Source organism: Dendrobates tinctorius, unplaced genomic scaffold (genome assembly GCF_039654945.1).
Source record: "Dendrobates tinctorius isolate UK_male_01 unplaced genomic scaffold, ASM3965494v1 ptg000189l, whole genome shotgun sequence".
Classification (NCBI taxonomy): Eukaryota; Metazoa; Chordata; class Amphibia; order Anura; family Dendrobatidae; genus Dendrobates; species Dendrobates tinctorius.
The window spans coordinates 2,922,140-2,950,000 of NW_027361856.1; the positions used below are offsets into that span (position 1 = coordinate 2,922,140).

General features: G+C 49.2%; 1 protein-coding gene across 5 annotated transcripts in view; it reads left to right on the forward strand.

Annotated features, from left to right (window-relative positions):
- ASPDH (aspartate dehydrogenase domain containing) overlaps window positions 1–27,861 on the forward strand; it is a 131,348-nt gene that overhangs the window by 9,131 nt on the left and 94,356 nt on the right. For 3 of the 5 annotated variants that reach the window (XM_073552268.1, XM_073552270.1, XM_073552269.1), the window contains exon 2: window positions 14,977–15,043. The exons of 1 other annotated variant lie outside the window; for it this stretch is intronic. In XM_073552268.1, coding sequence (XP_073408369.1) covers window positions 14,992–15,043 — 52 coding nt within the window. In that variant the 5' untranslated portion in view covers window positions 14,977–14,991. Of the gene's footprint in view, window positions 1–14,976; window positions 15,044–18,572; window positions 18,637–27,861 lie in introns of those variants that run through there. One more of the 5 variants, XM_073552271.1, reaches the window with a different exon arrangement.

A 27,861-nucleotide genomic window follows, 5' to 3' on the forward strand; every position in this document is an offset into this window, starting at 1 on the left:
TGAATGGGGAAGCCCGGAAGTCGGTAATGTTGAGACCCCCGGGGCGTCGTAACACCTTCGCCAGGGTCCTGCAGATCCTGGAAGAGACCCACGGTGATCCAACAGACATGGGGGAGTTGAGGACCCGGTTGTTCAGTCGGATGCAGGGGGAGGGGGAGACCATCACCCAATATATGAACGCCCTCCAGGAACTACACACTGCCATTGAAAGGAAGGACGGAATAGGGATAGGGCCCATCGACATTACCCTGCGTGACCTGCTAGTGACTGGACTCTGGGACCCGCTAATCAAGCAGGCATTGCGGGAGTAGGTCCGGGGGGAACCCACGTTTAGCCTTCTCTGAAGCGGGGAGTCAGGCCCGGGTGCGAGAGCAAGAGCAGGGGATTACGGCTCCTGTAGGGAAGGCCCGGAGCATGGAGTCCTCTGTAAGTGTAGTCGAAGAACCTCAATGGATAGAGGAAATGAGACAAGAACTGAAGAGTATCCGGGGTGAGCTGGCCGAAGTGAAGAAAAGAACGGAGCCCGCGCTCGGCCGACCCGGCTACAACTCCAGGCCCTGGGGGCCTCGCAATACCCGGGGTGGCCGAGCCTCGCCGCCCTGGTGCTATGAGTGTGGAGAACTGGGCCATTTCGCCCGGGAGTGTCCGCGGCGTGGGAGATACACACCCCGGCGGGCATTAAACTAGAGGGCTCCGGGCATGGGGGACGCCGCTTGGAGCAGGAAGCCACAATGAGGGGTGGTGGAAGTCCCGAAGAACTGGTCGCTAAGTGCCCAATCGTATGGGCCGAAGTCAAGGGTCGTGCTGTGCGGTGCCTAGTGGATACGGTGTCGCAGGTAACGACCATGCCAGCAACGTACTTCCGGCATCATTTCCCGGAAGCGGCAAGGACCCAGTGGGGCCATGATACGACTAGTGGCTGCAAACCAATTGCCGGTACCTGTCACCGGGGTGGTGTGGCTTCAAATGACTGTGTGGTAAACCCCTCGGTCGTCGGGGAGTGGTCCTGACCCAAGGAGAGACTAATGACTGTCATCCAATCATCTTGGGCTTGAATGTACTGCGGGAATTCGGTAATCTACTCCTCAACGATTCCACGCAGGAGACCCTAAGTCAGTGGGGTACTCGCACGGTCCAGGGGCAGGTCTTCCAGCTGTTGGTGCGGGAGGCGCGAGTGTTCCAGGAGTGTCAGGAGGGTGAGGCGCTGGGTAAGGTCATCGCGCCGGTGGGCCCCCCGCTCGTGCTCCCTCCGGGGCAGACAGTGGTGGCTCTGCCGAGCCGCGCCCCGATACCACTGGAGGGCGTGGAGGTGCAGGTGGAACCCTGTTACTCGGCGCGCCTGCACCCTGGCATCCTGGTGGCCCGCTCCCTGGCCACAGTGCAGGAGGGGACCGTCTTGGTATGTTGTGTCAACCTGGAAGATGAGGATATCACCCTGAAGCCCCGGGCCGAAATGGCCAAACTAGTAAGGCCAGTGGAGGAGCTGCTGCCAGACCCCGCAGTCCAGTTGCGGGTGCAACCCGAAGATCCTTGGGCAGTAACGATATGAACCCAACAGGCTACCGCATCCGCAGCCCAAGAAAAAGGTCGAGTCATTCTGGAAAGGATGCGGGCTGAACTTTCCAGCCTAGCGCCAGCCCATCTTCTCCAAGTAGAGACACTTCTTGGGAAATTTTACAGTGTCTTCGCCAGCCACGAGGACGACTTCGGATGTACCACGGCCATCACGCATGGGATCCCAACGGCGGAGCGGCCCCTATCCGGGAGCGATATCGGCAAATACCACCGCAGCTATATCAGGAAGTGAAAACTCTATTAGCCCAAATGCTTCGGAAGGGGGTCATATGAGAAAGCCAAAGCCCTTGGGCGGCCCCTATTGTCCTGGTCCGGAAGAAAGATGGCACTTTGCGGTTTTGCGTGGAATATCGGAAGTTGAACGCCTGCACCATCAAGGATTCGTATCCACTGCCCCGCATAGAAGAGTCTCTGTCCGCCCTGGGGAACGCAATGTACTTTTCAACCCTTGACCTGGCCAGTGGATACTGGCAGGTGCCGATGTCGGAGGAAGACAGAGCCAAGACGGCATTCATCCTTCCCATGGGACTGTTCGAGTTCAATCGGATGCCGTTTGGGCTGGCCAACGCCCCCGGAACTTTTCAGCGGTTGATGGAGCGGTGTCTAGGAGACCTCAACTTTGAAGCCACATTGATATACCTGGATGATATTATCATCTATTCCGCCACCTTCGAGGACCACAGGAGGCGGTTAGGACAGGTGCTCGGCTGGCTGCAGAAGTACAGGTTAAAGGTCAAGCCCCAGAAATGCTACCTGTTCCGCACCCAGATCGAGTACCTGGGGCATACTGTCTCGGTAGAGGGCGTTCGACCATCCCTAGAAAAGGTCGCTGCCATCCAGGGGTGGCCTACCCCGGAGACGGTGAAGGATGTGCAGGCCTTCTTGGGGTTGGCCGGCTACTACCGGCTGTTTGTGATGAATTTTGCATGCCGAGCTCGAGCCCTGCAAGACCTGCTGAAGGGGGCTCCCACCGGGGTGAATGGACGGAAGATAGAGTGGCAGCAACCGCAAGAGGATGCGTTTCAAGACCTCAAAGCTGCTCTCTCGGACGCCCCGGTATTGGCGCATGCGGATTTTTCGCAACTGTTCATCCTGCATACAGACGGGAGCCTCCAGGGACTAGGAGCTGTGTTGTTACAGGTGCAGGATAGCCGGGAGAAAGTGATCGCCTATGGTAGCAGGTCACTGCACGACTCAGAACGCAACCCGGACAATTACAGCTCCTTTAAGCTTGAGCTCCTTGCAGTCGTGTGGGCAATGACGGAGCAATTCGCAGAGTACCTGGCAGGCTCCGAAGTAGTAGTGTGAACTGATAACAACCCGTTAGCCCATTTGGAGAATGCCAAACTGGGGGCCTTCAAGCAGCGATGGGTGGCTCGGATGGCCAAATTCAATTATAAGATCATCTACAAACGGGGAGCTGAAAACGTGCACGCCGACGCGCTCTCCAGAATCTGACACACCACTCCAGGGAGAAACCGAGACGATGAATTAGAAGCAGATGAAACGCCGTTCGCCCTCACCACCACCACACTTGCAGTCAGCACGCAGGAAGTACTTAGTCTGGGACTCCTAGGAGGGATGCTGGGACAGCCCCGCGACCACTGGATCCAGCAGCAACAAGAAGATACAGAAATTGGACTCCTGTGCCGATGGGTGGCCACCGGTAAATTGCCCATAGGCTCGCAGAGACAGACCCTGACCCAAGATATGTTGCTGATGCTGCGCCAGTGGGAGAAACTGGTCATCAAAAAGGGATTCTTATATCGAAAGGCCATATCACGCGCCACGTCAGCTACAATATGGCAGGTCATCGTGCCCGGAGCCCATCTCAACCAACTGGCCCGGGAAGCCCATGAAAAGGGGGCTCACTTTGGTGCTCAAAAGATGTTACAATGGTTACAGCAGATAGTATACCACCCACGTTTGCACTCTGCTGTAGAAGAAGTTTGTCGGACCTGCCGCCCGTGCGAGCTCGCTAAACCCCTGCGCAACAAGCCCCGGTGCAGACTAATGCAACATGAGGCTCCTTTGGAACTTCTTACGGTGGACTACCTGACCATCGGTCCCGCCTATCAGGGGTATGAACATTGTGTCGTTATGATGGACCACTTCACCAAGTTCGCAGTGGTCACCCCCCACCCGAGACCAAACAGCGGAGTCGGCTGCTTATGTGATTTGTAAGAACTTTATTTAAGTGTACGGCTGTCCACAACGAATACATTCGGACCAAGGAGCGTGCTTCCTAGGAAGAGCCATCTGTACGGTATCAATGAATCACGGACTACGCCATACCACCCGCAGGGAAACGGAGCCTGCGAGCGATTCATTCGTATGTTAATTCAAATGCTGCACACCTTGGAGAGCGACTGCAAGGTCCACTGGCCTGAATATGTCCCCGAGCTGGTGTGGGTATATAACAACCGAGTGCATCGAGTAACTGGTTATACCCCCTATTCATTGCTGTTCGGGTGGGAAGGCAAAAGGAATTACGGAGGTGGAATTAAACCCGGAGGAACCACAACCCTGGACCGGCGTATCCTCATGGGTCCGAAATCACCGACATCTACACCCCTAGATTGGCGACACGCGTCGGGTCATCAGTCCAGCCTGCCCCACTCCACTTCACTTCATATGTGATGTATTGGGTTCTGTGCATCTATGTATATTATTTGAAGGTGGACATGTAGATGTCCTTTGGTTGTTTGCACTCTTTACAGCCCATTTCTGGTCTGGATAATCTGGTCTGCTCTTGGAGCCTGACTTCAGGCTGAGGTATTTCCAAATGGGGTTTATTCAGTACATTCCAGAAACGTTTGTTTTTTATGTACCACATTGTGAATAAGAGTATGCCAGAGCTATATAACTAATTGTATGCACTGTCTCAAGGCATTATTTGAGCTTGTGATAACATCCATTTAAAATTTAAAATGTATCTGCATCACTGATATCCATGATTCATTTGTGATGGCTACAGTGTATTAGTGTGCTTTCAAAACCTTCTAATTGGGTATTAGTTTACATGGACCTTGGGTATAAGACACTTTCTCCACCAAAAGTGGTAGTGGTTATCAGGTTTGGTTCTCTATTATGAGATATGTATATCTTTTGAATGTGTCACATGTGTGACCATTTTTTAATGTTTTTAATGTGTTGTTGCTGTTTGCTGTGCTTAATTTAAATAAATAAAAATTGTAATATTTTTGCTAAATTCCTATTCAGGGTGATCCCCGATTTGTGGCCTATTCTTTTCTGCTTGTGACTGTCAGATAAGGCTAGTTTCACACTAGCGTTTATTCGACGCAGTGCACGGCGCCGCTAAGCCCCGCCCACTGCCAGCTCCCTGCCCGCCCCATCCAGTCATCGCCGCCTACTATTGCACATGGACACTTGCGATCTGTGCACCCTATCTTTAGCATAGGGTGCGCAGATCGTGCGCTGGCCGTGCTCTAGTAGGATTTTGGCGTGTGCTGCGCACTTTTGAAGGTGCGCCGTGCGCGCCGAAATGCAACATGCTGCGTTCGGCGCGCACGGGCGCACCTTCAAAAGTGCGCAGCGCACACCAAAATCCTACTAGCGCACGGCCAGCGCACGATCTGTGCACCCTATGCTAAAGATAGGGTGCGCAGATCGCAAGCGTCCATGTGCGATAGTAGGCGGCGATGACCGGATGGGGCGGGCAGGGAGCCGGCAGGGCTTAGCGGCGCCGTGCGCTGCGTCGAATAAACGCTAGTGTGAAACTAGCCTTACTCATGTTACCTTAAGATTTTTTGGTATACAGTGCCTTGCCAGTACCTTTTCCCACATATCATGCTTCAAACATAAAGATACCAAATGTAAATTTTTGGTGAAGAATCAACAACAAGTGGAACACAATTGTGAAGTTGAACGAAATTTATTGGTTATTTTATATTTTTGTGGAAATATAAAAACTGAAAAGTGTGGCGTGCAATATTATTCGGCCCCCTTTAACTTAATACTTTGTTGCGCCAACTTTTGCAGCGATTACAGCTGCATGTCGCGTGGGGTATGTCTCTATCAGTTTTGTACATCAAGAGACTGAAATTCTTGCCCATTCTTCCTTGGCAAACAGCTCGAGCTCAGTGAGGTTGGATGGAGATCGTTTGTGAACAGCAGTTTTCAGCTCTTTCCACAGATTCTCGATTGGATTCAGGTCTGGACTTTGACATGGCCATTCTAACACCTGGATATGTTTATTTGTGAACCATTCCATTGTAGATTTTGCTTTATGTTTGGGATCATTGTCTTGTTGGAAGACAAATCTCCGTTCCAGTCTCGGGTCTTTTGCAGACTCCAACAGGTTTTCTTCAAGAATGGTCCTGTATTTGGCTTCATCCATCTTCCCATCAATTTTAACCATCTTCCCTGTCCCTACTGAAGAAAAGCAGGCCCAAACCATGATGCTGCCACCACCATGTTTGACAGTGGGGATGGTATGTTCAGGGTGATGAGCTGTGTTGCCTTTACGCCAAACATATCATTTGGCATTGTTGCCAAAAAGTTAGATTTTTGTTTCATCTGACCAGAGCACCTTCTTCCACATGTTTGGTGTGCCTCCCAGGTGGCTTGTTGCAAACTTTAAATGACACTTTTTATGGATATCTTTGAGAAATGGCTTTCTTCTTGCCACTCTTCCATAAAGGCCAGTGTAGGACTGATTGTTGTCCTATGGACAGTCTGTCCCAACTCAGCTGTAGATCTCTGCAGTTCATCCAGAGTGATCATGGGCCTCTTGGCTGCATCTCTGATCAGTCTTCTCCTTGTCTGAGATGAAAGTTTAGAGGGATGGCCGGGTCTTGGTAGATTTGCAGTGGTATGATACTCCTTCCATTTCAATATGATCGCTTGCACAGTGCTCCTCGGGATGTTTAAAGTTTTGGAAATCATTTTGTATCCATATCCAGCTTTAAACTTCTCCACAACAGTATCACGGACCTGCCTGTTGTGTTCCTTGGTCTTCATGATGCTCTCTGTGCATCAAACAGAACCCTGAGACTATCACAGAGCAGGTACATTTATACAGAGACTTGATTATACACCGGTGGATTATATTTATCATCATTAGTCATTTAGGACAACATTAAATCATTCAGAGATCCACAATGAACTTCTGGAGTGAGTTTGCTGCACTGAAAGTAAAGGGGCTGAATAATATTGCACGCCCTACTTTTCAGTTTTTGAATTTCCACAAAAAATTAAAATAACCAATAAATTTCGTTCAACTTCACAATTGTGTCCCACTTGTTGATTCTTCACCAAAAATTTACATTTGGTATCTTTATGTTTGAACCATGATATGTGGGAAAAGGTTGAAAAGTTCCAGGGACCGAATACTTTTGCAAGGCACTGTACATGTGGTGCTTGCTTTTTCCTTCAGGCAGTGTTTAGCATAATGTCCCTTTCTAAATGTGATTGTTTCCTATGTATGTAAATAGAGGTAATAGATATTATTCTATTTCACACCATGACTAAAGGCATTTACTGCCAGAAATGGCTCAGGTTTTTGTTGATGGATCAACTTGGTTTTGAAACATTTTCCAATAAATATTTTCATTTTAATTACCAGACAGATGTGCCTTAAACTGTCCAATCTTTCCACATTGAGTGTCCTTATATTTGTGCCCTCGCACTGTCACTTTTTCTGTATACTGCCGCAATATACTGTGCTCTCGCACTGGCCCTCCTGCTCTACACTGACCCCATACTCTACCCTCACACTGTCCCTCCTTCTCTACACTGACCTCCATACTGTGTCCTCACACTGTCCCTCCTTCTGTACTGCAACCCCATAATATTCCATCATACTACCCCTCTTTCTGTATACTGCCACAATATACTGTGCCCTCGCACTGTCACTTTTTCTGTATACTGCCACAATATACTGTGCTCTCACACTGTCCCTCCTGCTCTACACTGACCTCCATACTGTGCCCTTGAACTGTCCCTCCTTCTATACACTGACCCCATACTCTGCCCTCACACTGTCGCTCCTCTACACGGACCTTATTGTGCCCTAGCACTGTCCCTCCTTCTATACACTGACCCCCATACTCTGCCCTGGCACAGTCAATCCTTCTCTACACTGACCTCCATACTGTGCCCTCACGCTGTCCCTCCTTCTGTACACGGACCTCCATACTCTGCCATCGCACTGTTCCTCCTTCTGTACACTGACCCCCATACTCTGCCCTCACACTGTCCCTGTTTGTGCACACTGATCTCCATACTCCGCCCTTGCACTGTCCCTCCTGCTCTACACTGACCCCCATACTCTGCCCTTGCACTGTCCCTCCTGCTCTACAATGACCCCCATATGCTGCCCTTGCACTGTCCCTCCTTCTCTTCACTGACCTCCATACTCTGCCCTTGCATTGTCCCTCCTTCTGTACACTGCCTCCCATACCGTGCCCTCGCACTGTCCCTCCTTGAGTACATTGACCCCCATATTGTGCCCTCGCACTGTCCCTCATTGTGTACACTGACCTCAATAATCTGCCCTCGCACTGTCGCTCCTGCTCTACACTGACCCCCATACGCTGCCTTTGCACTGTCCCGCCTAGTGTACATTGACCCCATGCTCTGCCCTCGCACTGTTCCTCCTTGTGTACACTGACCTCAATAATCTGCCCTCGCACTGTCCCTCCTTGTGTACACTGACCCCAATACTCTGCCCTCACACTGTCCCTCCTGCTCTACACTGACCTCCATACTCTGCACTCGAACTGTTTCTCCTGCTCTACAATGACCACCATACAATGCCCTCGCATTGTCCCCCCTTGTGTACACTGACCCCCATACTGTGCCCTCACACTCCTCATTGTGTACCTTGACCCTTATACTCTACCCTCGCACTGTCCCTTCTGCTATACACTGAACCCCATATGCTGCCCTTACATTGTCCCTCCTTGTGTACATTGCCCCCATCCTCTGCCCTTGCACTGTCCCTCTTTCTGTACATTGACCCCCATACTCTGCCCTCACACTGTCCCTCCTTCTGTACACTGCCACCCATACTCTGCCCTTGCACTGTCCCTCCTTGAGTACATTGGCCCCCATATTGTGCCCTTGCACTGTCCCTCATTGTGTGTTCTGACCCCTATACTCTGTCCTCGCACTGTCGCTCCTACTCTACACTGACCCCCATACGCTGCCTTTGCACTGTCCCTCCTTGTATATACTGAACCCCATACTCTGCCCTTGCACTGTCACTCCTGCTCTACACTGACCCCGCGTACTGTGCCCTTGCACTGTCTCTCCATCTGCACACTTCCCCAAAACACTGGCCTTGCACTGTTGCTCCTTCCGTACACTGACCCCGATACTCTTCCCTCGTACAGTCCCTCCTTGTACACACTGACCCCCACACTGTGCCCTTGCACTGTCCTTCCTTGTGTACACTGACCCTCATACTCTGCCCTCGCACTGTCCCTCCTGCTTTACACTGACCCCCATACTCTGCCCTCGCATTGTCTCTCCTGCTCTACACTGACCCCCATATGCTGCCCTTGCATTGTCCCTCCTTGTGCACATTGACCCCATTCTCTGCCTTCACACTGTCCCTCCTTCTGTACACTGATTCCCATACTCTGCCCTCGCACTGTCCCTCCTTCTGTACACTGCCCCCCATACTTTGCCTTCGCATTGTCCCTCCTTGTGTACAATGATGCCAATACTGTGCCCTCGCCGTGTCCTTCATTGTGTACACTGACCCCCATATTCTGCCATCGCACTGTCCCTCCTGCTCTACACTGCCCCCATACTTTGACTTCACACTGTCCCTTCTTGTGTACACTGACCCCAATACTGTGCCCATACACTGACCCCCATACTCTAGCCTCACACTGTCCCTCCTGCTCTACACTAACCCCACACGCTGCTCTCACACTGTCCCTCCTGCTCTACACTGACCCCCATAATCTGCCCTCGCACTGTCCCTCCTGCTCTACACTGGCCCCCGTACGCTGCCCTCGCACTGTCCCTCCTGCTCTATACTGACCCCCATATGCTGCCCTTGCATTGTCCCTCCTTGTGTACATTGACCCCCATACTCTGCCCTTGCAGTGTCCCTCCTTCTGTACATTGACACCCATACTCTGCTGTTATGAATGAGTCACCGGAGGAGGAAAAAACAAAAATACAAGCTAAGTCCAGAAAACCGGAGAGGTTGGTAGCTAGCGGATTGCAGACCGCTGATCCTATTCACAACAACTAACAGTAGCCGTGGGGTGTTCCTATGGTGGTCCTAGACACATCGTTCTCAGCCGGAGAACTAAATAAACCTAAAGAAAGAAAGGGGAAATCTAAACTGCCCCAGAGCAGACCCCAAAGCAATAGACAGCCCCCAACATGTATTGATGGTGAAAACAGATGAAAACACAAACACAGACAGAAAGACAGGCTGAGCAAAAGATGGGGCCCTCACTAACTAGATAGGACAGGAAAGAAAAGCAACTGTCTGCAATCACGCAAAAACCCTGCCAAAAATAATGTCCAACACGTCTGATAGAAAAGGCCCTGAAGTCACTAGACTTCAAAATCACTATATCAGCACTCAGGTATATTCTGAAAACAGAGCAAAGAGATCAACTGATCAGAGACAAAAATGGAGTTCAGCCAGTCCCAACCAGGGTTGGCTGAACACACAGAGAGGATCACTAGCAACCCAGCAGGGCGTCGGCGGCTTTATATCCACTCAGACATTCCGGATGTCCAATCACACTCCACCTGTTCAGATGACAGGTTTTTCCCATCTAAATCAATTTCACTACCTCCTTTCACCAGCAGAGGGAGTTCATCAGACATCAAAGGTGAAGGAGAAAATGAGCTCATAACACCCATACTCTGCCCTTGCACTGTCCCTCCTTGTGTACATTGACCCCCATATTGTGCCCTGGCACTGTCCCTCATTGTGTACTCTGACCCCTATACTCTACCCTCGCACTGTCGCTCCTGCTCTACACTGACCCCCATACGCTGCCTTTGCACTGTCCCTCCTTGTGTATACTGAACCCCATACTCTGCCCTTGCACTGTCCCTCCAGCTCTACACTGACCCCCCATACGCTGACCTTGTACTGTCCCTTCGTGTGTACACTGACCCCATACTTTGCTCTCGCATTGTCCATCATTGTGAACACTGATTACCATACTCTGCTCTCGCACTGTCCCTCCTGTTCTACACTAACCCCTAACTGTTCCCTTGCACTGTCCCTCTTTCTGTACACTGACCCACGTACTCTGCCCTTGCACTGTCCCTCCTTCTGCACACTTCCCCAATACGCTGGCCTTGCACTGTTCCTCCTTCTGTACACTAACCCCCATACTCTTCCCTCGTACAGTCCCTCCTTGTACACATTGCCCCCCACACTGTGCCCTTGCACTGTCCTTCCTTGTGTACAGACCCTCATACTCTGCCCTCGCACTGTCCCTCCTGCTTTACACTGACCCCCATACTCTGCCCTCGCATTGTCTCTCCTGCTCTACACTGACCCTCATATGCTGCCCTCGCACAGTCCCTTCTTGTGTACACTGACCCCCATACTCTGCCCTTGCATTGACCATCCATGTGTACATTGACCCCATACTCTGCCTTCACACTGTCCCTCCTTCTGTACACTGCCCCCCATACTTTGCCTTCGCATTGTCCCTCCTTGTGTACACTGACACCAATACTGTGCCCTCACAGTGTCCTTCATTGTGTGCACTGACCCCCATACTCTGTCCTTGCACTGTCCCTCCTGCTCTTCACTAACCCCCGTACGCTGCCCTCGCACTGTCCCTCCTGCTCTACACTGACTCCCATACTCTGCCCTCGCATTGTCCCTCCTGCTCTACACTGCCCCCGTACGCTGCCCTCACACTGTTCCTCCTGCTCTACACTAATCCCCATACTCTGCCCTTGCACTGTCCCTCCTTCTGTACATTGACACCCATACTCTGCTGTTATGAATGAGTCACCGGAGGAGGAAAAAACAAAAATACAAGCTAAGTCCAGAAAACCGGAGAGGTTGGTAGCTAGCAGATTGCAGACCCCTGATCCTATTCACAACAACTAACAGTAGCCGTGGGGTGTTCCTACGGTGGTCCTAGACACCTCGTTCACAGTTGGAGAACTAAATAAACCTAAAGAAAGAAAGGGGAAATCTAAACTGCCCCAGAGCAGACCCCAAAGCAATAGACAGCCCCCAACATGTATTGACGGTGAAAACAGATGAAAACACAAACACAGACAGAAAGACAGGTTGAGCAAACGATGGGGCCCTCACTAACTAGATAGGACAGGAAAGAAAAGCAACTGTCTGCAATCACGCAAAAACCCTGCCAAAAATAATGTCCAACACGTCTGATAGAAAAGGCCCTGAAGTCACTAGACTTCAAAATCACTATATCAGCACTCAGGTATATTCTGAAAACAGAGCAAAGAGATCAACTGATCAGAGACAAAAATGGAGTTCAGCCAGTCCCAACCAGGGTTGGCTGAACACACAGAGAGGATCACTAGCAACCCAGCAGGGCGTCGGCGGCTTTATATCCACTCAGACATTCCGGATGTCCAATCACACTCCACCTGTTCAGATGACAGGTTTTTCCCATCTAAATCAATTTCACTACCTCCTTTCACCAGCAGAGGGAGTTCATCAGACATCAAAGGTGAAGGAGAAAATGAGCTCATAACACCCATACTCTGCCCTTGCACTGTCCCTCCTTGTGTACATTGACCCCCATATTGTGCCCTGGCACTGTCCCTCATTGTGTACTCTGACCCCTATACTCTACCCTCGCACTGTCGCTCCTGCTCTACACTGACCCCCATACGCTGCCTTTGCACTGTCCCTCCTTGTGTATACTGAACCCCATACTCTGCCCTTGCACTGTCCCTCCAGCTCTACACTGACCCCCCATACGCTGACCTTGTACTGTCCCTTCGTGTGTACACTGACCCCATACTTTGCTCTCGCATTGTCCATCATTGTGAACACTGATTACCATACTCTGCTCTCGCACTGTCCCTCCTGTTCTACACTAACCCCTAACTGTTCCCTTGCACTGTCCCTCTTTCTGTACACTGACCCACGTACTCTGCCCTTGCACTGTCCCTCCTTCTGCACACTTCCCCAATACGCTGGCCTTGCACTGTTCCTCCTTCTGTACACTAACCCCCATACTCTTCCCTCGTACAGTCCCTCCTTGTACACATTGCCCCCCACACTGTGCCCTTGCACTGTCCTTCCTTGTGTACAGACCCTCATACTCTGCCCTCGCACTGTCCCTCCTGCTTTACACTGACCCCCATACTCTGCCCTCGCATTGTCTCTCCTGCTCTACACTGACCCTCATATGCTGCCCTCGCACAGTCCCTTCTTGTGTACACTGACCCCCATACTCTGCCCTTGCATTGACCATCCATGTGTACATTGACCCCATACTCTGCCTTCACACTGTCCCTCCTTCTGTACACTGCCCCCCATACTTTGCCTTCGCATTGTCCCTCCTTGTGTACACTGACACCAATACTGTGCCCTCACAGTGTCCTTCATTGTGTGCACTGACCCCCATACTCTGTCCTTGCACTGTCCCTCCTGCTCTTCACTAACCCCCGTACGCTGCCCTCGCACTGTCCCTCCTGCTCTACACTGACTCCCATACTCTGCCCTCGCATTGTCCCTCCTGCTCTACACTGCCCCCGTACGCTGCCCTCACACTGTTCCTCCTGCTCTACACTAATCCCCATACTCTGCCCTTGCACTGTCCCTTCTTGTGTACACTGACCTCCCATACTATGCTCTCGCACTGACCCTCTTTCTGTACACTGCCCCCCATACTGTGCCCTTGCACTGTTCCTCATTGTGTACACTGACTCCCATACTCTACCCTCACATTGTCCCTCCTACTCTACACTGACCCCATACGCTGCCCTCGCACTGTCACTCCTTCTCTACACTGACCCCCATGCTCTGCCCTCGCACCGTCACTCCTTGTGTACACTGACCCCCATACTCTGCCCACGCACTCTTCCTCCCTGTGCACACTGACTCCCATGCTCTGTCTTTGCACTGTCCCTCCTTGTGTACACTGACCCCAAATACTGTGCCCTTGCACTGTCCCTCCTTCTGTACGCTGACCCCAATACTCTGCCCTCGTACTGTCCTTCCTAGTGTACACTGACCCCCATACTGTGCCCTTACACTGTCCCTCATTGTGTACACTGACCCCACACACTGCCCTCGCACTGTCACTCCTTCTCTTTACTGGTTCTCATACTCTGCCCTCACACTGGCCCTCCTGTTCTGCACTGACCCCCATACTGTGCCCTCACACTGTCTCTCCTTGTGTACACTGACCCTCATACTCTGCCTTCTCACTGTCCCTCCTTCTGTATACTGACCCCCATACTCTGCCCTCGCACTGTCACTCCTTCTGTACATTGTCCCCCATACTATGCCCTGGCACTGTGCCTCATTGTGTACACTGACCCCCATACTATGCCATCGCACTGTCCCTCTTGCTCTACCCCCATATGCTGCCCTCACACTGTCCCTCCTTGTGTACACTGACCCCCATACTGTGCCCTCACACTGTCCCTCCTTCTGTATACTGACCCCCATACTGCCATACTGTGCCCTCGCACTGTCCCTCTTTGTGTACACTGCACCCCATGTTCTGACCTCGCACTGTCCCTCCTTCTGTACACTACCCCCATACACTGCCCTCGCACTGTCCCTCTTTCTGCACCCTGACCCCCATACTGTGCCCTCATATTATCCCTCTACCTGGATACTTAAACCCATACTGTGGCCTCTGTCTGTATATTTTCCCCCCTATATACTGTCCCACTAGCGTGAACCTCTCGCAATCTTACACCATAACCCTAAGAAAAGGGCCTGTGTTGCCAAATGGCAAATACAGTCCTGCTTGCCACCAGTGCAAATCTGTGTGGCTCGGGAAGGTATCTACACCTATAAATGTATTATTTTATACTCAGACTTCAAAGAGAAAAGTACTGGACCCTCATCTTAATCACTGAATTCTATTTTTTCCTTCCGTCCTTTAGCCCTAGTTTAGAACATCCAGGCAAGTCGTCCCCACCGCGCTGTCCCCTCCCCAACCCCAGTGTATAACTTACGGCCCCAGACAATGCCGTCTGTCCTTACTAACATGTGACATACAGCACACGGTGAAGAGCTCACTGATCCTGTAATAGGAGTCACATTCGCTCGGTGCTGCATGGCAGCCAATCATTTATACACACCTTCCCACCTGCTCGTTTTCCATCTACTGTATCTCCACCCTTCTCTGCCAAGTCTGTTCCCACCATGATAGAGGTGACAATTACTGGGTCTTTTACATCTGTCTTGAATTCACAATTGTTTGGTTTTTTTAGAGCCAATGATAGAAAATGTCTGAAGAGAGGAAATGGCGGATCGGTATTGTGGGCTACGGCCATGTTGGTACGTGATGTGAGATGTGACTACTGATGACTTGTAGAACAATTACCGATGAGCGGATCACTTAAAATTCAATATTTGATTTGTCGCAAACAAATTCACTGCTGATGGATATAACAATCAAAAGTTTCTAAATGCCCTGAAAATATTGACACAATAAGAAGGTCCTATAAGTTATACGGGAGGCAAAGGAATCATATAAGTAAGAGAGAAACGTTACAGCAGCGTTCACTAGATGTCACATCAGATACATGGAAAACAATAAGATTTGGAGAAACTGTGCGTTACATTAATAAGAAGTCACAGGAGAAACATGGAAGATATCTGTATACCTACTCTTCATGTAACAGCAATATACAGCACAGTGTCACCACCTAGCGGGGTCAAATGGGAGACAGTGACAACTAATTAGGTAGAGGATAATATACAGTTATACAGGCAGATGACAGAAAGGTTGTGCAGAGCAGGTGCACGTGAGCTAAAGAAGCAACAAAGCGATACGCTCGTTAGAGGATTCCAGTCCTGGGAAATATAATGTTTCATTTATCTTCTCAAGTGTCCATGGTATCCTTTTACTTCTGAATACGTGATGGTGCCTGTTTTCCTAATGAGTTCTGATTACATACATAATGCACTTTTTATTTATCTCCCTTAGTGAATGAAGCACGTTCTCCTAGGTATCACATTACATATGCATATCTTTTCTACATCATGCTGGATACCAGTGTAATATACTGTACAATAATAATAATTTTATTTCTATAGCGCCATTATATTCCGCAGCACTTTACATTATAGAGGGGACTTCCACAGACAATAGACATTACAGCATAAAAATAATCACAAAGATCATAACAGATACCCAGAGGAGTGAGGGCCCTGCTCGCAAGCTTACAATCTATGAGGAAATAGGGGAGACACGAAAGGTGGGTGGTAACAGTTGCTTTTACTGTTTCGACCAGCCATAATGTAAGAATCGGGTGTTCCTGTTGCTGCATGAACCAGTTAACTGTCTAAATATGTAACAGTACAGACACAGAGGGCTATTAAATGCAAAAAGCGTGTGAGAACATGATGTAAGGAACCTAGTTATGGTAAAAAATTTTGAATGAGCCACACAGGGATATTTAGGTTAATGCGTTGAGGCGATAGGCCAGTCTGAACAAATGCATTTTTAGGGCACGCTTAAAACTGTGGTAATTGGGGATTAATCTTATTAACCTGGGTAGAGTATATACATAAATATATATTATCCTTTAACTTTATATATCTCCTGTACAGTCCCTGCCAGCTAAAGCAACTAGCTGCTAGAGATGAGCAAACTTGTTCGGAAAACGTTCACCAGTCTCAAATTCAGTATGAAAGTAGCACATTCGGATTCGTGTTCACTTTCACAAGCATTTTTACTTAAAGTTGGCAAAAGTCGGTCAAAGTTGGTAAATTATAAGGGGTACGGGGTCCAGTTTAATGCCCTCCGCTCCTTGCATACATCCCTGAGAAAATGTCATCTGACGTGTAAATATGTTTCTGATAGAAACAGTATATTTCATATGTCATGTAATATATATATATATATATATATATATATATACACACACATATGCACACACACACACACACACCCCGTGTATACTCGTGTATAAGCCGACCTCCCAATTTTGTCACAAAAACTGGGAAAACTTATTGACTCATGTATAAGCCAAGGATGCACAGTGAGTGGCCCCCAGATAATGCTGCACAGTGTGTGGCCCCAATTATGCTGCACAGTGTGTGGCCCCCAGATAATGCTGCACAGTGAGTGGCCCCCAGATAATGCTGCACAGTGTGTGGCCCCAGATAATGCTGCACAGTGAGTGGCCCCCAGATAATGCTGCACAGTGAGTGGCCCCCAGATAATGCTGCACAGTGAGTGGCCCCCAGATAATGCTGCACAGTGAGTGGCCCCAGTTATCTGCACAGTGAGTGGCCCCCAGATAATGCTGCACAGTGAGTGGCCCCCAGATAATGCTGCACAGTGAGTGGCCCCCAGTTATGCTGCACAGTGAGTGGCCCCCAGTTATGCTGCACAGTGTGTGGCCCCAGTTATGCTGCACAGTGTGTGGCCCCAGTTATGCTGCACAGTGTGTGGCCCCAGTTATGCTGCACAGTGTGTGGCCCCAGTTATGCTGCACAGTGTGTGGCCCCCAGATAATGCTGCACAGTGTGTGGCCCCAGTTATGCTGCACAGTGTGTGGCCCCAGTTATGCTGCACAGTGTGTGGCCCCCAGATAATGCTGCACAGTGTGTGGCCCCAGTTATGCTGTACAGTGTGTGGCCCCAGTTATGCTGCACAGTGTGTGGCCCCCAGATAATGCTGCACAGTGAGTGGCCCCAGAAAATACTGCACAGCGAGTGGCCCCAGCTTTGCTGCACAGTGAGTGGCCCCAGTTATGCTGCACAGTGAGTGGCCCCAGTTATGCTGCACAGTGAGTGGCCCCAGTTATGCTGCACAGTGAGTGGCCCCAGTTATGCTGCACAGTGAGTGGCCCCAGTTATGCTGCACAGTGTGTGGCCCCAGCTTTGCTGCACAGTGAGTGGCCCCCAGATAATGCTGCACAGTGTGTGGCCCCAGCTTTGCTGCACAGTGAGTGGCCCCAGTTATCTGCACAGTGAATGGCCCCAGATAATGCTGCACAGTGAGTGGCCCCAGCTATGCTGCACAGTGAGTGGCCCCAGCTATGCTGCACAGTGTGTGGCCCCAGCTATGCTGCACAGTGTGTGGCCCCAGCTATGCTGCATAGTGTGTGGCCCCAGCTATGCTGCACAGTGTGTGGCCCCAGCTATGCTGCACAGTGTGTGGCCCCAGCTATGCTGCACAGTGTGTGGCCCCAGCTATGCTGCACAGTGTGTGGCCCCAGCTATGCTGCACAGTGTGTGGCCCCAGCTATGCTGCACAGTGTGTGGCCCCAGCTATGCTGCACAGTGTGTGGCCCCAGCTATGCTGCACAGTGTGTGGCCCCAGCTATGCTGCACAGTGTGTGGCCCCAGCTATGCTGCACAGTGTGTGGCCCCAGCTATGCTGCACAGTGTGTGGCCCCAGCTATGCTGCACAGTGTGTGGCCCCAGCTATGCTGCACAGTATGAGGCTCCAGTTATGAGGCACAGTATGAGGCCCCAGTTATGATGCACAGTGTGTGGCCCCATGATATTGCTGCTGCTGCCACTGTCTCCGTTACCAAAAAAAAACAAAAACTGTATACTCACCTCCATCGCTGCCCCCTGCTCATCAGCGTTGCCGGCTCTGCAGTGACTGTGTAGGCAGAGGGCACGATCGCGCCCTCTGACCTGAATGTCACTGCAGAGAACGCAAGACAGCTGAGCGCAGGGACAGGTGAACATGCCTCCCCCCTGTAAATACTCACCCGGTCCTGGCGCTTGTCTCTGCAGCGCAGCCCCTGCTTGTTCCATGTTGTCGGCGCTGCTCTCTTCCTGTTTCAGCGGTCACGTGGTACCGCTCATTAAATATGCGCATATTTAATGAGCGGTTACACTTGACAGCTGAAGCAGGAAGGAAGAGCAGCACCGACAACATGGAACAAGCAGGGGGGCTGCAGAGGGTAAGTATGATCTCTGACACCCCCGCTCCCCCTCCGATCCCCCCCCGGTATATGACTCGTGTATAAGCCGAGAGGGGGACTTTCAGCCCAAAAAAATGGGCTGAAAATCTCGGCTTATACACGAGTATATACGGTATATAAATGACTAAATAGAGAAAACGGATAGCAGCACAAACGAGCAGATTTGGGGCGCAATACTTCCTGAGTAATGCGGTTGTCCAACGCAAAAATATAAATGGAAAAAAATCTGGCAGCACTCCAGTTCAAGGAAAAATTGTGGACTTTAATCCAGCACCAAGTGGTGCAACGTTTCAACCTCACAGCACGGTCTTTGTCAAGCACAGCGTTACCATAGAATAGTGCACTTTTTATACATATCTCTTCAATTTACCAATATAAAAAAATTAGCATTTATTAAATATAAATCATAATCAAAGTGTATAAAAATTACATTGCAGTAAATATGAGAACCATCATAGTGTTTACATATATAAGGTGCATGTTAGAGTGCAAAACCTTATATCCAACCGTACCTACAATCATTGATACAGCTAGATTAACAATGATTAAAAGATGTGAAACACCTGTGTGATATTTAAAATGCATAAACATTATAATCACCTGGAACACCCAGACCCATGTTGTAGTTCCACCATAGCAGCATTCTCAGAGCACAACTGAGCATGTCAGTAATCAGATGATCCCGATTGGCCACTCGACAATGATGTCGGCAATGATATCACCGCACATGCTCACTAGGCATTTCCATGCCCTGCTCCACCATTACAAGTGCTGGTAACTATGCCCACACAGTATTTCAAAAGAAAAAAAACTGCATTTGTTCACAAAAGAGATAAGTCTCAATACTTAAATGGAATGGAGCACTTGTAGTGATCGTATTAAGTGATGAACTGGACACCCAAAACATTCAACCCAATGGCTGTACATAAGCCACAAGCACTACGCCACATGCCCCCTAAAGGACAGAGGCGGAGTACCAGCACACAAACAGCAATCACAGAGGGGATTAACCCCCTGCGTCACTACTATGCACTATGGGCAAAATGCACATGCCAACAAACATTCACCATATAAACTGGGTGCCAGATATCACTAGCAAAACTCGGGCCTTAGGATAAATTTATCTCATATACTATATACAATATACAAAAAGAACATACAACAATTATTGGGAAGAGTTTCTATCCAGGGATTCAACCTTTAAAAAATAAAAAAACAGCATTTAGTAATTAATAAAAAAAAATCAAAGAATAATGAACCAAATTGGCTCAAATAAATACAAATAAACTCATATCAAAGTACAATACAAGAAGAATGTTTTGGGTGTCCAGTTCATCACTTAGTACAATCACTACAAGTGCTCCATTCCATTTAAGTATTGAGACATCTCTTTTGTGTACAAATGCTGTTTTTCTTATGAAACACTGTGTGGGCATAGTTGCCAGCACTTGTAATGGTGGAGCAGGGCGTGGAAATGCCTAGTGAGCATGTGCATTGACATCATCGCTGACATCACTGTCGAGTGGCCAATCGGGAGTATCTGATTACTGACATGCTCAGTTCTGCTCTGAGAATGCTGTTAAGAGATATGTATAAAAAGTGCACTATTCTATGGTAACGCTGTGCTTGACAAAGACCATGCTGTGAGGTTGAAACGTTGCACCACTTGGTGCTGGATTAAAGTCCACAATTTTTCCTTGAACTAGAGTGCTGCTTGATTTTTTTTCCATATATATATATATATATATATATATATATATATATATATATATATATATTGTGATGTAGCGCTGTCATTCAAGTAGGGGATTCTCGCTTGGCAGCCAAATAGTCACATCCGGGACGGGATTTCCACCAAATCATAATTCCATGCGGCTTATTATGCAGCATAAACCAAGGCAAGCAACATAAAGTTCATATACACAGCATAGCGTCCATGACAGAGTTCAGCTCTGTTACCCTGTAATCATACAGGTTATGCACTATTCAATGCGCAGGCTTTCTAGCCATCAAGTTATGTCACCCTGTCAGGGTTTTCTCAAATATAGTGACTACGGATGCTGCACACGTTCGTTCCCTACAGGGAACTAACAGGCACACGTCGCCATTAGAGTTGAGCGAAACGGATCGAAAAATTTCAAAAGTCACCGACTTTTGGCAAAGTTGGGTTTCATGAAACGAAACCCGACCCTAGGATGAGGTCGACCACGAGGTCGGCGACTTAAGCGCCAAAGTCGCGTTTCAAAAGTTTGTTTTGCGCTCTTTTTCAGCCAATCAGGATCCACGGACACTGTGGGCAACGTGATGACATAGGCACGGGTCACCACCATCTTTCAGAAGGGCATGCAAGTGATTGGCTTGCTTTGGGGGGCGTCACAGGGGGTATAAAAGGGCGTGCACGCCGACCGCCATGTTACTCATGCTGATCTCAGAATAGGGAGAGCTGCTGATGATGATGATTTTGTAGGGAGAGCGTTAGGCAGGGAAGAAGACACCAAAAACTGCTTTTGCTGCTAGCGATTTTGCCTGTACAACACACCAGTCACTGTGTGTGCAGTGCAAGGGGAGGCTATATTTTGCTGGATCAGCGGTGTTGGTTGTTAGGCTGCCTTCTAAGGCTTCCTGACGGCTGCATTGCTGTTTACCCACTGCTCTGCAAACTGCTTTTTTAAAAGCAATCCCAATTTTTTTTTTTTGTCCTGGTGAGGTACTGAGCGTGCATTTTTTCACACCATACAGCGGTGCACACTCCTCACACAGTACCGTGTAACGGCTGTTATCACAGCCACAGTGAAGCTATCTGTGTGTCACTCTGTAAGAATAAGTCGAGGACATGTTCCGTTCTTACAGATCTGCACCTTCTAGTTTTGTCTAGCTTTCTAACAGTTAAATATATTTGCTGTTTGATCACATTCAAAACTATAGAGAGACAGCGTGTGTCAGTCTGTATACTTAAAAAACACGGAGCTTGACAATTTTATGTACACCGGACAGCCGTGTACGTGCTCGCTCCTCTCTCAGTACCGTGTAACGGCTGTTATCATGGCCACAGTGAAGCTATCTGTGTGTCGCTCTGTAAGGATAAGTCGAGGACATGTTCCGTTCTTACAGACCTGCACCTTCTAGTTTTGTCTAGCTTTCAAACAATTAAATATATTTGCTGTTTGATCACATTCAAAACTATAGAGAGATAGCGTGTGTCAGTCCGTATACTTAAAAAACACGGAGCTTGACAATTATACATACACCGGACAGCCGTGTACGTGCACGCTCCTCTCTCAGTACCGTGTAACGGCTGTTATCACGGCCACAGTGAAGCTATCTGTGTGTCGCTCTGTAAGGTTAAGTCGAGGACATGTTCCGTTCTTACAGACCTGCACCTTTTAGTTTTGACTAGTTTTCAAACAGTTAAATATATTTGCTGTTTGATCACATTCAAAGCTATAGAGAGAAAGCGTGTGTCAGTCCGTATACTTAAAAAACACGGAGCTTGACAATTTTACGTACACCGGACAGCCGTGTACGTGCACGCTCCTCTCTCAGTACCGTGTAACGGCTGTTATCACGGCCACAGTGAAGCTATCTGTGTGTCGCTCTGTAAGGATAAGTCGAGGACTTGTTCCGTTCTTACAGACCTACACTCTAGGAAGATTCCTATTCTGCCCAATTCTATATACACCTTGTAGTTTGTCATACACTAGCCAATTTCTGCCTGTGACATAGCGCTGTGATATTCACTGGGCCTCACACAGTCCAAAAGTGTCCAGTGTCCACAAGTGTGTGCTGAAATTCAAAATCTCCCTTATCCTCTAGTCACATTTTTCACACCTGTGACATCGAGCCTGTGACATAGCGCTGTGATATTCAGTGGGCCTCACACAATCCAAAAGTGTCCAGCGTCCACAAGTGTGTGCAGAAATTCAAAATCTCCGTTATCCTCTAGTGACATTTTTCACACCTGTGACATCGAGCCTGTGACATAGCGCTGTGATATTCAGTGGGCCTCACACAATCCAAAAGTGTCCAGTGTCCACAAGTGTGTGCAGAAATTCAAAATTTCCGTTATCCTCTAGTGACATTTTTCATACCTGCGACATCGAGCCTGTGACATAGCGCTGTGATATTCAGTAGGCCTCACGCTATCCAAAAGTGTCCAGTGTCCACAAGTGTGTGCAGAAATTCAAAATCTCCGTTATCCTCTAGTGACATTTTTCACACCTGCGACATCGAGCCTGTGACATAGCGCTGTGATATTCGGTGGGCCTCACACAATCCAAAAGTGTCCAGTGTCCACAAGTGTGTGCAGAAATTCAAAATCTCTCCTGTCCTATAGACACCTTGTACCTTGTTTTACATTACTATATAGTTTGTTGGATTTTGTCTACATTTCTACCAAAAATAAGGAAGGCTGGTGAAAGAGGCCGTGGAATTGGGTCGGGGTTGGCAGCTGGTAATGATGGTGTTGGTGGTGGATCTGATGGTAGTGGCAAAAGCAAAATAGGACCGAATGCAGGAGGTGTTGAGCCTGCGTCATCGTCTGGCTCCACAAGGCCTCGAAGGCTTAGTTTTCTAGGAGTTGGCAAACCGCTTTTAAAGCCAGAGCTTCAGGAAAAAGTTTTATCTTACATTGCTGACTCAGCCCCCAGCTCTATCGCCTCCTCTTCTGAAGTTGTAAAAAATAAAAGCACTGAGTCATCATTGGAGGCTCATGTTCATGAACCACACCTTTCCTTGTGTCCTTCACCCCAACCAAGATTGAAGGATGACGCAGGCCATGCTAATGATTACTCCATGGAGCTGTTTTCACATACCATGCCTGGATTATCAAGTGAAATGGTGAATAACCCAGGCCAAGATGAATCTGACATGGAGTGCACTGATGCACTGCCACTGATAGATGATTCTGCTGGTACATTCACTCAGAGCACTACATTGTCCTCGCAGTGTACAGAGCCAGATTCTGACCCTGATGAGACTCAGGTGCCCCTTCCCGCATACTATACCACCATACACGGTGCACATGACATTGAAGAGGAGGTGATGGATGACCCAGTTGTTGACCCAGATTGGCATCCATTGGGGGAAGAGGGTGCTGCTTCCAATAGCTCAGATGAGGAGGAGGAGCATCCACAGCAGACATCGACATCGCAACAGCTTTTATCTGGCAGGCCAGGAGCACTCCAAAGACAGGTTCCAAAAATCAAAAGAGTTGCTGGACAGCTTGTCCAGAGGGTCAAAATATCACAGCGTGCTAGGCCGCAAAATGTCTGCCAAAGTAGGAAGAGTGCAGTGTGGCACTTTTTTGAACAAAATCCTCATGATCAGGCCAAGGTTATCTGTAAGAAGTGCGCAAAGACCTTTAGCCGAGGGAAAAATCTGAAAAATTTGAATACCAGTTGCATGCTTAGACATTTAACCAGCATGCACTTGCAAGCGTGGACACAACACCAAACCTCAAGTACCACATGTGCAACTGATCACAAAGAACGTAGTCAGCAACGCTACATTGTTTCCCCCACTGTGAGCCCACCGGTTAGCACAGCAGCAAATGTTGAGGTGTTGTTGCAAGGCCACAGCAGTCAGGGAATCCCACTGTTATATCAACGAAAGACTGAATCTAGGCCATCAGAAAGAACACCAACTCCATCACCATCATCAACCCTCTCTCAGTCCGCCCTGTCCACCGCTACTTCCACCATATGCAGCTCTCAAGTCCAGCTCACCCTCCCAGACACTATGAGTAGGTCAAGAAAGTACTCAGTCTCTCATCCGTGTACACTGGGTTTGAACGCCCACATTGCCAAACTAATCTCGTTAGAGATGATGCCCTATCGGTTGGTGGAAAGTGCAGCTTTCCGCGAACTCATGGCCTATGCAGTACCACGCTATGACCTACCCAGTCACCACTTCTTCTCTAGCAAAGCCATCCCAGCCCTCCACCATCATGTGAAAGACCGCATTGTCCATGCACTCAAGCAGTCAGTGAGTGGAAAGGTGCACCTCACAACTGATGCATGGTCCAGTCGGCATGGCCAGGGCCGTTACGTGTCCATCACTGCGCACTGGGTTAATGTGGTGGATGCAGGGTCCATAGGGGACAGCGGTGGTGGGACAGTGCTGCCTAGCCCATGGTATAGGAAACAGTTGGCTGTAGGCGTTCGACCCTCCTCCTCCTCCAGCAGCGAAAGCTCGTCCACAGAGCGCAGTCGTACGAGCACTCCATCTGCAGCTGCCACTGTTGCACACGAGGTGTCCCCCTATCGAGCAGCTAGTGGAAAGCGTCAGAAGGCTGTGTTGCAGATGATGTGTTTGGGCGACAGACACACTGCCGAGGTGCTGGCCGAGTACTTTCAGCGACAAACTGAGTCATGGCTGGGCAGTGTACATCTTGAGGCAGGCAAGGTAGTTAATGATAACGGCTGTAATTTTGTGGCAGCAATAGCCCTTTCAAAACTAAGCCACATACCTTGCTTGGCTCACACCTTGAACCTGGTGGTGCAGTGCTTCCTCAATAATTATCCGGAGTTAACAGCCCTGCTCCAGAAGGTGCGAAGACTGTGCACGCACATCCGCCGGTCGCCTGTACACTCCATTTGTATGCAGAAGCTGCAGCGACTGCTCCACCTTCCCAACCACCGCCTCATTATCGACATTGCAACAAGGTGGAACTCCACCCTGCACATGGTTGAGTGGCTGTGCGAGCAGAGGCAAGCCATAATGCATTTGTGGGAGGATACACGGCCAGGCACTTTGAGAGCAGACATGGAGTTGACAGGTGTGCAGTGGTCGAAGCTGAAAGATCTCTGTAAACTCCTTCAGTGTTTTGAGGAATGCACATGGCTGGTAAGCGCAGACGACGCCATCCTAAGCATGAGCATCCCACTTATGCGTCTGCTCATGCAAACTTTGACGCACCTTAAGGAGCAGGCGTCTGCAGCCAATGTTGACGAGGAAGAAGAGGTGGAGGGAATCCTTGATGACATTCAGCCATTGTCTGCTCAGGGACCTCTCCTGGACGAGGTGTAGGAAGAAGAGGAGGAGGAGGATGATGATGGGGATGATTACTTAGGGGAGGAGGATGCATCTCGTGAGGCAAGTGAAAATGTTGGCGTGGCAAGGTCTGGTACAGGGTTTGTGCGTGACTGGAGGGATGTGGATTTGCCAGAAAGTGCTCCTCCACCCAGCACTCGCAGTGCATCATTGACACTGGGAACATTGGCCCAAATGGCAGATTATGCCTTGCAGATCCTAAAAAGGGACCCACGCATTGCCAAAATGATGAACGATGATGACTACTGGTTGGCCAGCATCCTGGATCCACGCTATAAAGGCAAATTACAAAACATCATGCCAAAGGAGAACCTTGACCTAATATTGGCTACTAAACAAGCAACTCTGGTTAACCGGTTGGTTGAGGCATTCCCAGCACACAGCAGCGGTGATGGTTCTCACACGAGCCGTATGGGCCAGGGTCAGCTTGGCAGATGTGTTCGTCGTGCACACAGCAGAAGTGGCGTGGGAGACAGGGGTTTCATGACAATGTTGTGGACTGATTTTTCACGGACCGCTCACACAACTGGTAATACTGCATCGATGGAAAGTGACAGGAGACAGCAGTTGTCAACTATGGTTAACAACTACTTTTCCTCCCATATCGATGTTCTCCCGCACAGGTCATTCCCCTTTGACTATTGGGCCGCTAAACTGGATACCTGGCCTGAATTGGCAAAATATGCCTTACAGGAGCTCGCTTGCACAGCTGCAAGTGTGCTATCGGAAAGAGTCTTCAGTGCAGCTGGATCAATCCTGACAGAAAAAAGGACCCGTCTGTCAACCCAAAATGTGGATGATCTAACCTTCATTAAAATGAACCATGCATGGTTTCCAAGGATTTTGTCCCACCTTCCCTTGATGACACATAGGTTGCCAGAAAAATGGCTTGCTTTGGTCCTCCTCCTATTCCGCGAACTTGACCTATTTTGCCTTTTGCAGCAGCTGAATGACCCACATCTACATATGCCACTTTGTAAACCTCCCTAAGTGGGCGGCCCCCCACTCGGCTGGGGTCACCACCTAGCGCACAAAACCGTGCGAGTGCCATTGCCCTGGACAGGTGGGTAGGCCGACTCTTGGGCGCGGGCACTGGCATAGGGTCCCTCATAGTGCAATCAAGTGTCTCTGACAGTGGTGGTGCACACCCGCTGTCACACACCGCCGTACTATGAGGGGCCCAGTGCCAGTACCGACGCCCACGAGTGTGCCCCCCTTGCTTGGGCAGGGCCCCAGCATTTGCAATGTTTACCTCTCCCTGCTCCTCCGCTGTGTAGTCTGGGCTGTCAAATCCTTCACTGGGACTGCCACTACAAATTGATTGAACTGAAAGATGATGGTTAATAGCAATGCCCTGTCCTGCTGGCCGGGCTCTAGCTCCAGATGATCAGTGGCTTCCATTTCTTATGGACGTCGACTCACAATTACATGCAGTGGTGGTTTATCATCAGCTTTCACAGTTTTCCTACTCACAAACGTGTGACATTCCGGCGCACATTTCGAAATGTGCCCTCTCATGCCAATCAAATAGAATCGCCTACGGCCTGTGGCTTCTGTCTTTTGCACTCCAAAGTTACGTGACAGATCATGATAGCCAGTGAGCACCATGTTTACATCGCTCCCTGTGATAAAAGTTTCTCAAATAACAAGGCCTATGTAAAGCTTCCTATAATCTGTACTACAATCCAGGAAAAAAGAGGAAGTATAAATAACACTGTAGAAAGACATGCAGTTAGCTAAAAACAGCGTTTATTAAATCAAAATAAAATACATACTCATTGTATGGATCACAAAAGGTATACATAAATACAGTGTGCACAATGGAACCACCAAACAAGGTATCACTACAGGGAAAATGTTACTAAGGCTGGTTTCACATTTGCGTTTTTTTTCGCGGTAATTTAGCGCTAAATAGCGCATGCGTTTTTTTTCCTATACTTTGCATGGGATGCGCTTATGTGCGCATACACATGCGTTTGTACGCGTTTTACCGCGCATGCGTTTTTTTGCGGTATGCGCTCGGGCGCACAAAATGCAACTTGTTGCATTTTTTGTGCGTCCGATTTGCCTCAAAAAAACGCATGCACGCGCAATGCGTTTTTTTACAGCAAGACACCCATTATAAGTCTATGGTGAGCATATGTGCGCATTGGC